Below are 15,974 nucleotides of genomic sequence, written 5' to 3' on the forward strand. Positions count from 1 at the left end.
GACATTACAGTATATGGGGACTCACCATCTGTTCATGAGTACAGGTTACAAGCAGTACTTCATTGTCTTCATGACAGTGGGCTACAGCTTAATATGGAGAAATGTCAATTCAAAAAAATTGAACTAACATTTTTAGGCCATAGAATTTCTTCTGCTGCCCTTCAGCCCAATGTTGAATACATAAGTGCAGTAACTGAAGCTCCACCAACTCATGTATCTTCTTTATGCTCTTGGACTGACTGCTTGGTACTCTAAGTTCATTCCAAATTATGCCACTGTGGTAGAACCCCTTCGTGAACTGCTTAGGAATTCTGGAGAATTTTCTTGGACAAATGCGGCACAAGAAAGCTATAATTGTATTAAGAAACTTATTGCTACCAGTACGGTGCTTGCAATTTTTGACCCTTCATTGCCTGCAATTGTAAGTACAGATGCTTTGGATTATGGTATTGGTGCTGTTCTTACGCAGAATCATGGTGGATTTGAGAAAACTGTTGCATTTGCATCTCGTACATTGTCAGACTGTGAAAGACAGTACTCTACTATTGAAAAAGAGGCTCTTGCTTGCATGTGGGCCACAGAGAAATGGCGTACCTACTTGTGGGGATGTCATTTTACCTTACGCACTGACCACTGTCCATTAACTGCTCTACTTACTAGCAAGGGGCTATGGATGAGCGGACATGAGAATTGCAAGATGGTCAGTGCAACTTATGTCATTCAACTACAGTATTGAGTATAAACTTGGGCATGAAAATATCACCGCTGACTGCTTATCACGCTTGCCATTATCTGAGACAGTATCAGAACAAGACCCTGACATGGAATTTGTTGCTCTGGTGTCTGTTGCCTTTGATGCAATGACTGTAGAGCAGTTTCAAAGTGCTTGTGCCTCTTGCCCTATTCTACAAAAGGTCAAGACTTATATTACTAAAGGATGGCCTTGTACTTCAAAAGGACTTGAATCAGATGTTATTCCATATTTTAGACTTCAGACAGAGTTGCCTGTACAAAATGAACTTATTATTCGTGGCAATTATCGGGTCATTGTCCCATCAGAATTACAGTCTAAAATGATTCAGCTGGCACATTCTACCCATCAAGGGATTGTACGAACGAAACAGAGACTGAGGGATTTATATTGGTGGCCTGGCATGGACTCCCAAGTGGAAGATCATGTACAACTTGCATACAGCATGATAAAACTGCTAACACAAATAAAGCTCCATTACAACCAGCGCCTATCCCAAATACAGCTTGGAACAAACTTGCCATTGATATTGTGGGGCCATTCCAAACTGCACCATATGACTATCGCTATGCAATTACACTTATTGACTACATCAGCAAGTGGCCAGAGGTTGCTTTTGCATCTGCTGTGACTTCGGAAACCATTATACATTTTTTGTGCACTGTTTTCAGTAGGGAAGGGAATCCACTGGATATTGTTACTGACAATGGATCTCAGTTTACGTCTTCTGAATTTGAAGCATTTCTTAGCGATAGGGACATCATACACACTCGCAGTTCTGTTTACTATCCACAAGCAAATAGTGAGATGGAGCATTTTAATAGAGTATTTTAGGACTGTTTTCAAATGGCAAATATTGAAGGAAAGCCTTGGAAGTCATTTGTGACTGATTTTTTATAAACATATCGTGCTACTGCACATGCAGTAACATAAAAGTCACCTGCTGAACTCTTACAGTATATGGTCACCCAATGATAATTAAATTAAACATTAGAGGCCTGCTACCTGCATTGCCTTTGAAGCAACATACTAGTGTGGCACAGCATGCACAACGGAAACAAGAACAAATGAAAAAATACACAGATATGCATCGCAGAGCAAAATCACCTTCTTTCACTTGTGGGAGTTTTGTGTGTATTAGGAAGCCAGGCATAGTCCAAAAGGATCACTCCAAATTCAGTTAACCTTACCAGATAATTGCTCAGAAAGGCCCTGCCACATACCTGTTGTCAGATGGCAAGATCTGGAATGCAGTTCTCCTCACCCCAGCTACAGCAGCACAGTGCTGTCTGACTTCAGACACACAACCAGAGGATTCATACGTTCCAACCCGTCCAATTCAGTCGACTGCTATTTCTACTGCTACACCTGGTCAATCTTCTTCAAATACACGGAGAAGTAGAGTGTGACAGGCTCTGGTGTGGACAAAGGACTATGTCAGATAAAGGTTTGCAGCATTTGGAAGCTACATATGTTACCTTAACAGTTTTAAGGGAATGGGATAGTTGAATTGGTTGGATATTATAATGTTGAAAATTAGAGATTAGAGGTTTCTCTTTATTGTAAGGTTTTAATATTTTTCATGATTGTTCCCTTTTGTTGTTTTTTTTTTCTTCAAAACGGGGTATATGTGGGATATTGATGTAATCAGTTAGGAGGTAGAGGAAAGGGGGAATAGGAAAGAGAGAGGAAAGGAGAGGAGTGAATAACATTAAGGAAGAACTGACTAGATTGCGTGGTCCATTTATTTCAGCAATATATAATATTAACTTCTTTTGAATTCATTTTATTTGTCATTTTTAAAGATTAATTCCCCCAATTTTCTTCATCATTCCTCTGAATTGCTTCTTTTCTTTCCTTAAATGGCACCCAAACAGAAATGAAATGTGACGTGAGTGAGTCAACAAAAGACCAACTAAGTCAGGGCCTCAAACTCCAATCAATTTCACTCCAAGCAGTTGCTTAATTAGGCGTCAATTCTTGTTGTTAATTAAACCCGTTCTTTAATTCCATGGTTTGTTGCTGCTCTCATTGTGCAATAGCAGACATTTCTGAAATTGTTGATTTTCTTTTTCCTAAGAGCTCTGTTAAAATGTTTTGTTTAACTGAGCAGATCAGCATTCCTGAGACCTTCATCTTTCTTTATTTTCAGATACTGTATGATGGACACAGTTTGCTGGTCATGTTTTTGGCTCATTTTGTATCTCATTTTTGTTTGGCTGCTAATTAAGGAAAAAGAAACAATCAAGGGGTCTGAGTCTTCAAGAGCAAGTCAAGTAAAATTAATTCAAAAGAAGTTGATTAGCAGCAAAAACAGGTCACTAATTAAGAAAAGAGTCAGAATGAAAACGTGCAACCACTGCGGCCCTCCAGGACTGGAGTTGCATGACAGAAGGTGTGGGCTTCTACTCTACTTTTTATCACTTAACATTCAAGAGCAAAGGAAACAGGAGAAGAATAAAATAGAAAATTACAAGTGAATTGATTCAATAATTACTTGTTAAGTTTAAATATTTAGTTTTTTTTAGACACAAGTATTTTTTTTAATGGATTTGAGTTTAAAGCAGGCTAAAATCTGAAAACCGATTTGAGTGGTATTGCATATCAGATACATTTTGGTAAATTCACACTGTATACTGTACTTAGATTGTATATATAGGAAAAATAATAAAATGGTAACATCAGTTTTAAAAATTCTTTTTGGTTTCTAATTGTCAAATCACACTAAATTACCTATATGAGTAATTTAGAAATTTCTAGAACCATGCGAGAGAAAAAAAAAGTGTTTTATCGTTTCAAGGAGGGTGTACGTTACATTATCCTGTCTTCCCAATGGCTTATAACTGGGTTGTATGTCATGTGTGCCTCAGCTGTGAAATCAGGGCCAAAATGTATCTTTTCCAGCTGAAAGAGTATTAAACCTGTTCATGTCTTAATTTGTTCCTTTTTGTTTAGCCATCACTCACTGACATGTATCGATGAGCCTTTTTTTCACCACAGCAGTGAATTGTTAGACACTGTTCATTTATTGAGTCATCAATCATGTCCTTCTCTTACTGAGAAGCATTTATTAAGTCTCATGGCTGTAAGGTTCTAGTTGTATGGATGCTCAACGCAACATGTGTGAAAAAGGTAAAGCTGCTGGGCTTTTTTTTTTTATCTGTTACTATCATTTCTAAAACTATTAAGGGTAACATTGCTAAATTACTTTTTCTGTCAGCCTTGAGTCTCACTTACTCATATGGCTGACCAGTCATTAATGATTTGCTCACTTGTCACACTTCAGTGTCACCCTCTTCCTCTGTGTTAATCCCATTAAATAATCATATTATGCTTTTATAGTAAACAGACATTACACATCATTTTCCTGACCTAATTTGGCAATTCATAAAATCTAATATTTCTTTGCCAGTACATTATCCTGCAGAACATTGAAAACAGTTAATTAGTGAAGAAATACGCTTGTTGAAAGTATAACAGAAATTCTTACCTGGTCATGTTTTCACTGCTTTATAGAAAGCTATATTATGCTGTAAAATATTAATCTTTCTGCATATAGGATGTAAAATTTACATTTTTAAGAGAAGTGGAACTACTAGTGAGGCAGTGTCATTTCAAACCGAGGAAGTGTGTAAAATCGATTGATCTTTCTTCTTTTTTTGCAGCAGTTGTTAAATTGAGCACTACATGAAACAAAAAATAGGTAAGGGATATTAAGAAATTAACTGTCTCAATTTATAGATTTTCTGTTTTCAGAAGACAGCAAAGGAGATCTACTGTAGCTTTTTAACTTGAATGCAGATGTTAGGGATGAAAGTTTCATCGACTATCATCTCAAAAGAGATCCACACAGAAAACTGAGGAAGCTTGTGGTTTTTAAAGACAATTTTTGCCATTGATTTTAACCTTGTTTTAAAGGAGTGTTTATTTATCGAACATTTTAACCTCCACTTTTCACATTTTATGGAAATTTTTTTTTTTATTAATTGGACTGTACTTTGGACACTTTTTTGTAAAATAAAGCAAGCACTTGCAGCAAACCCTTGCTGACTGTGTGCATCCTCAGGTATGTGTGACAGGTGTCTGGTCACACTTACAGGTAATCTAACTTAGACACCATTTAAATATCCGACTATGCCACCCAGTTTTATTAAGAGACTGGGAACTCTTGAAATTTACCGATAATAGCACACAGGGTTCTTTAAATTGGGCGGTGAGTAAACACACAATGAAAGACACAACAGTAATTTCAGGAAAAGCAACAGGAACTTCTATTACACCAGACAAAAATAAGTACATTAAAAAGATAAATGAACATAAACAAAATCTAACAATATCAGGAACAAAATTCCTTTTTTAGAAAGGAAAGCACACAGTCCACACTCTAAAAGTCCATTAAAAACAAGGATTGGTGGATACAACCTTTAGTGGTGCAGAGTCCAGTTTGCGCACTGTTACCCCAACAACTAATCTTCCAACTGCCCACGGATGCACTCTGTTCACAGGACACTCGTTTCCCAACAGAAGTTTTATCAAAATCGTGGATTCCCTGTCAGCGTCTCTTCATCTTTCCTTTTTTTCCACTCTGGGCTCCTTGTGTTGCTGTGATCTAGGCACGCCTTATTTCTCATCTACCAGCCTTGCTCGGTCCTTTCATGCGGCTTCCCTCTCTCGCTACACCCACAACTGCCGTCCCCTTGTGGAGCTGTCTCTTCCTCCCTGGAAGTAAGTGTTGCCATCCTCGTGCCTCACTTCGTGCCAGCCACGTACCCTCATCTGTCCGTGAGCCCCTGTGCTCTGTCTGAGTGTCTTGGTAGCGTTCTCAGTGGACTGTCACTGACCTTGCCTTCTCCTGCCCAAAAGGTTAAATCTCCTTCAGTCCCTGCCATTATCAGTTCTGGACAATCGGATTAAACAATTAAACAATCTAAATTTCCTGTGTTTAACAAATAATGAAAACACAAGTTAACAAAATGTATTGTTGCCAACTATCAATGAGTACACAGCTGATTAGAAAGCAATATTCTCAGACATGTTAATTTCCAAGTCAGGTAAATACAAACATTTTCCAAGGAAGGAGCAGTTCTTTTATCCCAATGTTATATTGTTTGTATGTTTAAGCAATTAAAACTTCAAAGCGGTGATTCTTTTGCAAGACAGCAAATACCGATATCCTGTAGACAGCCATCACAATAATCAGTAACAGGATAACCCAGGAAATTTGCCTTTTAACTTCTCGCCCCAATCCAAACAATGGGTGCCTATTGCCTGTTACATGTTCCTTTTCCTAAGAGAGAAAGGGAACGACCCAGTGTACAAAAATGTCCCCCTCTGACATATGCTATCAATGGTTCCGATTTCACGTGGCTCCTGGAAGCAACCATGGAGTGTGGAGCCGACCTGGACCATCTCAAACAATGTTGTACCTGTTAAATAAGACTGAAACCAAGTACTAGAGAGTCCCACTCATTGTCTAAGGTGTTTTATACGAATACTGTGATCTGTGGTGTCAAATGCTGCACTCAGGTCTAAGAGAACAAGAACAGATATTTTGTTTGTGTCTGAATTAACCTGCAGATCATTTACTACTTCAACAAGTGCAGCTTCTACTCTATGATTTATGAAAGTTTTAAATTAAATATCTATTTTGAAAATATCAAATGGATTCATACATGGTAAGCAATATGACCATAGATAGTGGCATTTGACTAAAGAGCTTTAAAAACAGTAACAGACTCAGAAATGGACAATAAAGGGCTGGGCATTTAAAAATGTTGATAGAAGTGATTAAATAAGTAGTAGTGGTAGTTGTATTTTACACCACTGAGGTGGATTGGTGTTTCAAAAACCTTCTTCAACTGTAGTGAGTGTGATAGCTGGTTGCAGAGATTATGACTTTGTGGTCACTGGCAAGGATACTTCAACTGTTGAACCTGCTTCAGATTGAGAGTGTGGGAAGAATGATGGTCCCACCCTGGCTAGCTCCACCTTGTCCTTTTTGACATTGGAAATTTTGTCTGGTTAAAAAAGATTTACCACATACTGAGCCATTGAGGACTGATTTGAAAAAATCCAATATTTTGGGCAATTTTGTCAGTACTTTCCACTCATATTCCTATTTTTTTCATACAGTACCTTTTCTTTTTTGCACTCCACTATTGTGCCTTTTGTGATCCATCAGAATGAAATTGATGACAGCACATCAAAGATCATAGCTCACCCCTGCCCCCTGCATGACCTTGTTAGTTTTGACTAGCAACCCTCACATTAACAAAGCTCAAAATCAATAAACAGAACTTAATTGACAGATGTATAAGTCAACACCTGTTTTTACCAGTTTGTTTTTATTTTATTTTATTTTTTTTTTTTTTTTGCAATTTGGACATAATATTTGTACTTGAATAGCCATTCTAGGGGAAAGAATATTTCTTTGGAAAAACCAAAGTCATATATTTATTCGTACATTTTGATTAATTGTAGGCCTCCTTTAGCTTAGGGTCTCAGGCTACAGTTGTGATTAGCCTGTGCATGTGCTAGTCAGATACCCATAAAGTCCCTGAACATGCTCATTTACATGCCATGCCCTCCCTCTATGTGCTCATTACACTGCAGTTTTCACTTGATGATACTATGCTTCCAATTTACAGAAACCTATCAGCGGGAACAATTTAGTAGATTCCATATGTTTGCTTAGAGGAACTTCCAGACACATTTCAGAGCTATATGGTTGCTAAAACTCACACGCCATGGTTAACTTTGGGGCAAGGCAATGAACTTCAACTAAAAGCAGAGACGACAGAGTTTTCAATTAAAAAAATGACCAAAGGCAAAAGTAACATTAGAGTATTTTTTACGTAACACATGAATATGTATAGGTCTTCCTTACTTACACTTGGATCCCTATCTGAGAAAGGGAAAAGTTCTCCTGGATTCTCACAAAAATACTTCAATGGAAATCAAGTGCTTTCTGAATACTATTAGTCTCTGTTTTGTCTTTAGTAATATGTTTGATCTTTGCTTTAGATTTTTATCATACATACCTCACAGTGTTAATATCATTTACTTGATTGACATTTCTTTAGATTTCTATCTAAAATGTAGCAAAGCAGATTCCTCCTTCTCCTCCTTTAAAGTTGTTTTTGTTCCCAGATCTAGGGATCTCTGCATGGGCTTCATTCAGGTGCTATCATCCATCCATCCATCCATCCATCCATCCATTAGATAGATAGATAGATAGATAGATAGATAGATAGATAGATAGATAGATAGATAGATAGATAGATAGATAGATAGATAGATAGATAGATAGATACTTTATTAATCCCAAGGGGAAATTCACATAATTCACATTATCCAACCCGCTATATCCTAACACAGGATCAAGGGGGTCTGCTGGAGCCAATCCCAGCCAACACAGGGCGCAAGGCAGGAAACAAACCCCGGGCAGGGCACCAGCCCACCACAGGGTGCTCACACACACACACACACCCACACACCAAGCATACACTAGGGACAATTTAGAATCACCAATGTACCTAACCTGCATGTCTTTGGACTGTGGGAGGAAACCGGAGTACCCGGTGGAAACCCACGCAGACACGGGGAGAACATGCAAACTCCACGCAGGGAGCAATTCTTACATATTAAATCTAAGGGTGTACTCACCTGAGGAACGTTTGTTCTGTACCACGCCCGAGCATGACTGCACCCCTCCCTCGCCTCCACTCATACTGTGCTTTAACTTGCTGGGCCCAGGCACATTTTCATCATCAAGATGCGACTTTGTGTAAAGCTAAAAAGATCCAAACATGAAATAACTGCATGCATGTCAAAATGAGTTTCCTTAGTTTGTGTTTTTTTTGTTTTGGAGTCATGTTAAGCAGAATGACGTCCTACACTCTTACAGATTGAGTGTGCAGCACAGCGTTCTGGTGTCAATTATGCTGCACGTACAGAGTTAAATGATGTTAAGGGAGGTATCTGCAGCTTTTCTTGCCAACTACAATTCATGTTCATTTGTAAGGTCAGAATAAAAGCATGTTTTTAAGTCAAATGGTATTTATTGAATGAAATGAGAATTTCACTATCTGCATAGTAGTAAGACTTGTTGCATTATTATTGTCATGTCTGTGTTCTGTGCTCTAGCACCTTTAGTGTGGCCCGACATTTGTGCGATAGACATATGTGCGCCAACAAAATAGCGACGATCAAAACACGCCATCAAAATCGCCCCGACAAAATCGCAAAAGTTTCATTAAATATGAATTACTAGTTTAAAGCATGTATAATAATGTTTATTTTAGAAGTCAATATTATGAGACGCAGCATGCCATCAGCACAGCACGCAGATAGTCCTTAAGATCACGGTGCTGCATATATAGGAAGAATTGCAGCAAGGGCGTCCCACTCTCTTGGCCTCTCTCGCGATTTTGTCAGCGCGCATTTGTCGAAAACCAGTTAGCGGGTTTTTCGGTGCTCATTTGTCTGTCGCGGTTTTATCGGGGCGCATATGTCTATTGCGCTTTTGTCAGTGAACCCACATTTAGTGACCACACTGTTCCTGAATTCTACTGAACCATGCTGGGCACACCTCTTCCAAGCAAACCAGAGCACAGTATGGTTGGCCCAGCATGGAGCGATCATACTAGTCAAACAAACTAGTCTTTGGGAGATTACATGCGGACAAACGTGCTTGGGCACAGAACAAATTGCTAGTGTGAGTACACCCTAACTATAAATATTGTTGTCAGCCAATGCTAGCTCTTCAAACACAGCCATATACTCAATCTTCTTGAATACCACTCTCTCAAAAGGGAGTTAGCTATGTGAGTTGAAGAAGAGGTGAAGACTGGTCATGCAAGAGGCAGTGCCAATAAGGATGCAGCATCCAGGGGTTTTTTATTGTAACTACTGAAGGATCGGTTCCCCTCTACCTTTATTTTTTACCTTAAGATGATTTGAATGCTAGTTAATATAATAAGCCTGTGTTGGTTGGAAGGCCTCTTCTCGCATAAATTACTTATGGTCAGTTTACTTAGGTCAAGGATTTCATATGTCTCTGAAATTATGAAAAGGGAAATTTGTTTTTATAGTTCTCACTGCATAGCAATTAATTATATCTCTCTATTAATTTTTCACTTCATTTTACTTAATATTTTGATATTTTTTTAATTAACCAACTAACAACAATGTGGTGATGATACTTAAAAATAAATTGATTGCTCAAAAAAGTAAAATATACACAACGGTAAAAGACTCCAGAATTAGGATTAAGGGGAACTTAAAGTCTTACAATTTGCTTGAAGCAGCAGCATTATCATCCATTTTCAGTATATTAATGCTTTTTGCAGGAAGACCATTATGAAGAGAACTGAAGTAATCAACTATTAGGTATGGTCTTTCTTGGCAGGTTTACAATTCTAGACTGCAGTGTTTATTATAGATTTTTAAATCCACTAGAATAATATCCTTATTACCGCTAACTATATATAAAATGTTTAATAGCTCAGTCAGTATAACTCAGATGCAGGCTGACACAGCATAATTTTCAAATAAATAAGCAACCACAGGGGAGAGAAACAGTAGACTCAAATTTCTCACACAAAACAAATAAATGTATTTTGTATAAGTCCTATCAGGCTTTCTTTTTACTGCTGCTTGAACCTTCAGTTATCTCACATCTTTTGGTTTCTGCTCACATAATTGCTTCAGTTTCTCACGTTTACCTTAAGTCTCTGGCCACATTTTCTTCTGGCCGGGAACTGTTATTCTCTGCTTAACTCTAAGCACCTTTGCTACTTGCAGAAAACATTGAATTTAACTGCATCATGAGGTTAATTACAGGATTATGACCAGAGTAGCAGATCAGGGTTCACCTAAAAAACAGCCTGCCCCTCAGACTATTTTGCCTCCTTGCAGCTCTTAGGTGTCTTTTACTTCTGATCATTGCATTTCCATTACAATTATTCAAACCCAATTAGTTCCTCCTAGTCTCTACTTTTGTGGATTTTTACTGTTACCCAGGTATGAAGGACACACTTGTTGCTTGAAGGAGGCATTGACCCCTCAGATATTTGCTCATTTCAAAAAGGTCCCTGGTTTGTCGAAGAGCATTACACATTCTGTATTTAATCTTGCAGTTACTAGGGACACTAAGAATGTTCTTCCAAAGTCTTGACAATTTGACATGAAATATTAACATAAACCCCAATCACTCTATCATCCTTTGTCTGCCTATTCTGTGTTTTGGAATATTTTCCTTCTTCTTCCTGGAAACCCAACTTGATGATTCCATTTAGGTCCCTAGGTAAATCTCCCTGAAATAATAAGTTACAAAAATACTTATACTCCCCAGTGGGATAAAATAGAAGCCAATCTGAAGCTATTTAATTACAAGTTACAAGTTGCAAGTTATTTTAATATTTACATTTTTGAGATTGAGAGGGAAAAAACAAACAAACAAACAAAAAAAGAAACAGGGGCAAAGTTTAATAAGTGTTTCTATATTAGACTGGTATGCCTTATTCCTGATACTATTGGCATGGGCTCTGGGCCTCTGCAGCTTTCTGGTGGGATAAGAAATTTCATAAAATGAACGAATGAATAGCTGTTTAATACACATATATTCAAAAGAAGGTCCAATAGAAACACAGTTCATGACACAAGTGTATTTGTTTGAGCAAAAGAAAGATGGATTAATCAGACAGTGGTTGTTTTTTTAGTCTCCTGTTTCTTGTTCAGTTTGTTGCTCCATTTTTAAAAGCTGGTTTATAATGTTGAGAAGTTGATAAATAAACCTTTCTAAATGTTTGTTAATAGGGATACCCTATTATAATTACACAGTTGTTAAATAAATAAATGGATAAACATATTTCTAGCTGTAATAGTGTCCTTAAAATGAACTTGCTATTATCTTATGTACAGAGATAGCCATTCTTTTACAGTAGATTCCTACAGATTAAAGTCCTTTCATCATTGATAATAGCTACGTATTTTCTGATAAACTAAACTTGTTATAAATAGTCGGAATAAATGAGGAGGGAATATTTCATAATTCGTATTATGTGTTTATTCCAGGAGGCAGACAGCAGAGGAACGGGAAGCAGAAAGGCAGCAGGCCAATCGACTGATGTTACAGCTTCAGCAGGAGGCTTTTCAGAAGACATTAAGTCAGCCTCTTCAACAGGACCCGCTCTGCTTGCACAACTCATCTTTATATGCCTTGCAAAACCTTCAGCCCTGGGCAGAGGACAATAAAGTGACCTCTGTCTCATCGGTCGCATCAGTAGTTTGAAGGAGGAAAATGATACACACCTTTCTATTTGGGTCAAAGCAAACAAAAGAATAAAGACAGAGAAAACAAACAATGCTGAAGACTCCATCACTACACTATATACCTTATCACTAAGATGTACTCACACTGGAATACTGAACTCTTAACATTTACTAGGGCCTATTTTAAACATTAGATGTTAAAAGAACTCAGTGATTTGACCATCTTTGCCTCTTTTTATGACTTAAAATTGTCTTTTGCAATTTAGGGCATGTAAAAAAAACACTGTCAAACAATGTAAAGCCAACTTACTGTGTGTAAAAAATTGCAAAACAAAATCTGGCAGAAGGATATCTGCATTGAACCATTAGTGAGTATATGTCAACACGTCAAAGCCTGCCATATCTAAATTGTCTTTCTTACTAAGCTCAGGCTGCATTCTCTTGAATCTTCCGATTGTGGTCGGAATGGCAGATATAATGACAAACCCTTCTTTAAAAGCTGAGACAATGAAGAATACCAAAGTTCAATGTTTTTCACCCTGCAATACCACATTATGTCCAAGTTTCAGATTTTGCCATTTCAAAAACATTCATAATGTAACATTGGTAAAATAAAATGAAACAAAATAACATTAGCAAGCCCTCCTACAAATCACGTTTCTTAGTGTGACCATTCTTTTCTATATTCTGATAATTTTATTAGAAATATGCAATTTTTTTTATATGCAGTCATTGTGCACTTTTATTAAGGGCAGTTGAGATGTTCCAATGAAAATAAGATTATACTGTGTTGTATTTAGCTGGGTAAATATACATCTACAATACACATATAAGTATAATACATACATTTATAGCATCCTGTGACCATGAATTAGAATAAACAGATTTGAGAATGTGATGTTATATTAAATTAGCTATAAATAGTTAAATAGTCAAATATACTGTGTATATATATATATATATATATATATATATATACCAATTATAAAAACAAGGTTTAATGTAAATTCCAATTACAGGGGATGAGGAACCATCATGTATACATTCGATACAAGACAGAAGACAACCATTCCCACAACTACACCCTCTCATCCAGAGCCAATACAGAGTCACAAATTGACCTTGCATGTTCAAAACTATCTAATTATTACATCACATTTTAAGCCACCTGGCATAAGGAGACCACAGATTAACACTGTATATTATCTTAATGTATAATGTCTCTATTTTAATTCCTTCCACAAATTAAAAGGAGTAAACAAGCAAACTTAACACAAGACTGCAAGGACTTGCTTCACTCATTTAAATCTATGAGGTTAGTGCAAGCGCCTGCCTACTTAAACTGTTACTAGTGAGTCCCAGATAAAAGAACACAATGCTGTGAAAGCAAAATCCAAAACAAAACATATTATAACCAGTGATCATACAATAACAACCATTCCCAAAAGATGGATAATCAATGTGTAAACTGCACAAGTAAATATAGTCAATTTGTAGGAAAACATCATGAAAGTGATGCCAGAATATCCAAAGAAGATAAAAAGTTGGATGATTCCTTTGAATACAAAAGCTAATTTTGTACAGGTGAATAGGCAACATAGTGTCACATGCCAGTACTTGCTTGTCACACAATATTTCTGTGCAGTGTTTATACCAATGAGTGCACAAAGGTTCAACAGTTATGAAAATACAGATACAATAAGTAATTGTGAGGCAGACAAATGGTAGGAAAATTATTTTGAGTTATGATACAAAGAGCAAAATATCACTCAAATGCCCCCTGGTGCTATCTATCTATCTATCTATCTATCTATCTATCTATCTATCTATCTATCTATCTATCTATCTATCTATCTATCTAGATGTAAATCTGAAGTGCCCAGATTTGAATCAAATACAACAAACACAGAGAAAGGTACACACAGATATCTGACTTAATTCATGGATACATACATATGCATCATCATTTACAATGCAACTGCTGTGCACAGAGTAAACCACACATCCCTGAATATCGACTCAGACATACAGAGAGATTTCCTATAAAAAATGTCTATACTATATAATACCTATACATAACAAGCTGTGTTTTATAAATGAAAATGTAAATATTATTTATAATATATATGTAACAGTAAATAAAAGTCAATGACAAGGGGTATTCTTTCACATTAAATACCACCTGTGTCCCCATTTTAAAATAAAAGGTGAGTTGATACAAAGAAAGAACAATTGGCATTATACTATTTACTAAGGTTAGTACCATGTTAGACCTCTGTCTATATTATATTTCTGCTAATTAAAATTCCTAATTCTTGGTGGAAAATTTCATTGCTTTAGTCTTCATGACTAATTATCATTCATCCATTTTCAGTGTTGTCGTTTCTAATTACAGCATCATACTGAGCAGAGCCAAACCTGGCAGGACTGAGCAATAGGCAGGAATCAACCCTGTTGGCAGTTCATATTGTGAACCCAAGTTCATGCTAATTTTTAACTGGGTACACAAATGGCAGATTAAGTGGTTTGCTGAATTTAAACAGACATAGCTTGAGTGAGCATGGGCATGTGAATGAGTTTTCCATGAAATGAGATGCTATTTCATCCAGGGTTGTTTCCTGCCCTGTCCTTGATGCTCCAGAGATAGACTTTTGTCACTTGCAGCTTACATATTGTATTAAACTGTTACAGAGAATGGATGGATAACTATTTAAGGTATGTGCAGTATATTTATGAATGGGTAGGTGTTTTAAGATGTGCACTACTCTGCACCCTGCTGCCTTTCTGCTTTCTTTTCCATTTCCTCGCCACAGAATACATGAAGCAGCAGAAACAGTATAACATTTTTGATTACACAACCTTTAAATTTGACTGGAAAGCTTAACTAATAGAGACCAGCATCATTGATTTGGAAATGATCATTAATAAGTCTCAAAAATAATTAAAATATCAACCTCAAAGCAAACTATCAATTCATCTTTTCTGTAAACCATTACGGAGTCACAACAAGCACTGGACACAAGGCAACAGCTAACCAACTGATGGAACAACATATGTTAAAGAATTGATGGAATTGTCATTGATTATAGCATCATTTGCATCATTACAAAGGGAAACACATAGGAATAACTTAGCAGGTGAAAAGCAGATTTTTATGTAAATGCTTCGTCTGTTTTCACAAATTCTTTTGAATATAAAGTTTAAGCAGATATATGAAACGTTGCACAGAGACAGCCATTTTGGATGTATCTCAATGCTGCCATTTCATTATTAATAAATAAACTTTTTTGTTTCTTTAGTACATATTTCGTTAAATCCATTTGTTTGGTGTGCACTGCCTTGCTAGTAAAAACATGGAACTATTTCAGTGTCTGGTGAGTCTTTGAATGAAGAGTGTTCAAAAACACTAGGCCAGTCTTAGAATTATCACATTTTTTCTTCAGGTCCACTCTATATGACACACTGCCATTATTTCATTTTTTAGGCAGATTTGCTTTTTTAAATATACATTATAATTTTCTGAGAGTGATCTGCATGCAGTTAAAATATTTTTTTGACAGATTTCTGTAACAGATAAGCAATGACTACTTAGACAATAGATGCAGAGGTTGCACTGTGTTCTTTATAAATGTTTTGTGTTATACATGTTTTAATTTATTTCTGACTTGCATTGTCATGAAAAATGTACAAAAAGTGTACAAATATATATAAGTGCTATAAAAACTATTCACCCCTTTGAACTTTTCAGATTTTATTGTGTTACAAAATGGGACCATGACAAATTGAGATGACAGTTTTTGACCATTGTTCAATTTCAAAGGCATCATAAAATGATGGTAACAAGAAGTACACAGGAAACCCTCCAAGCAGACACTAGACACCCTGCACAGATTTTATGTTGTAGCTCACCTGAGAATTCAGTAGTACACAGAGATTATTGCTGAGGATA

At 36.6% G+C, this 15,974-nt stretch overlaps 1 protein-coding gene across 2 annotated transcripts in view; it reads left to right on the top strand.

Annotated features, from left to right (window-relative positions):
* The window catches only part of tlx2 (T cell leukemia homeobox 2), a 95,342-nt gene that overhangs the window by 48,111 nt on the left and 31,257 nt on the right, over positions 1–15,974 (top strand). Inside the window, exon 3 of one of the 2 annotated variants that reach the window (XM_039751855.1) lies at positions 11,828–14,772. The exons of the other annotated variant lie outside the window; for it this stretch is intronic. Within the exon in view, the coding sequence (XP_039607789.1) occupies positions 11,828–12,044 (217 nt within the window). The 3' untranslated portion in view covers positions 12,045–14,772. Of the gene's footprint in view, positions 1–11,827; positions 14,773–15,974 lie in introns of those variants that run through there. 2 annotated transcript variants of the gene reach the window in all.

Source organism: Polypterus senegalus, chromosome 4 (assembly GCF_016835505.1).
Source record: "Polypterus senegalus isolate Bchr_013 chromosome 4, ASM1683550v1, whole genome shotgun sequence".
In the NCBI taxonomy this organism is placed as follows: Eukaryota; Metazoa; Chordata; class Cladistia; order Polypteriformes; family Polypteridae; genus Polypterus; species Polypterus senegalus.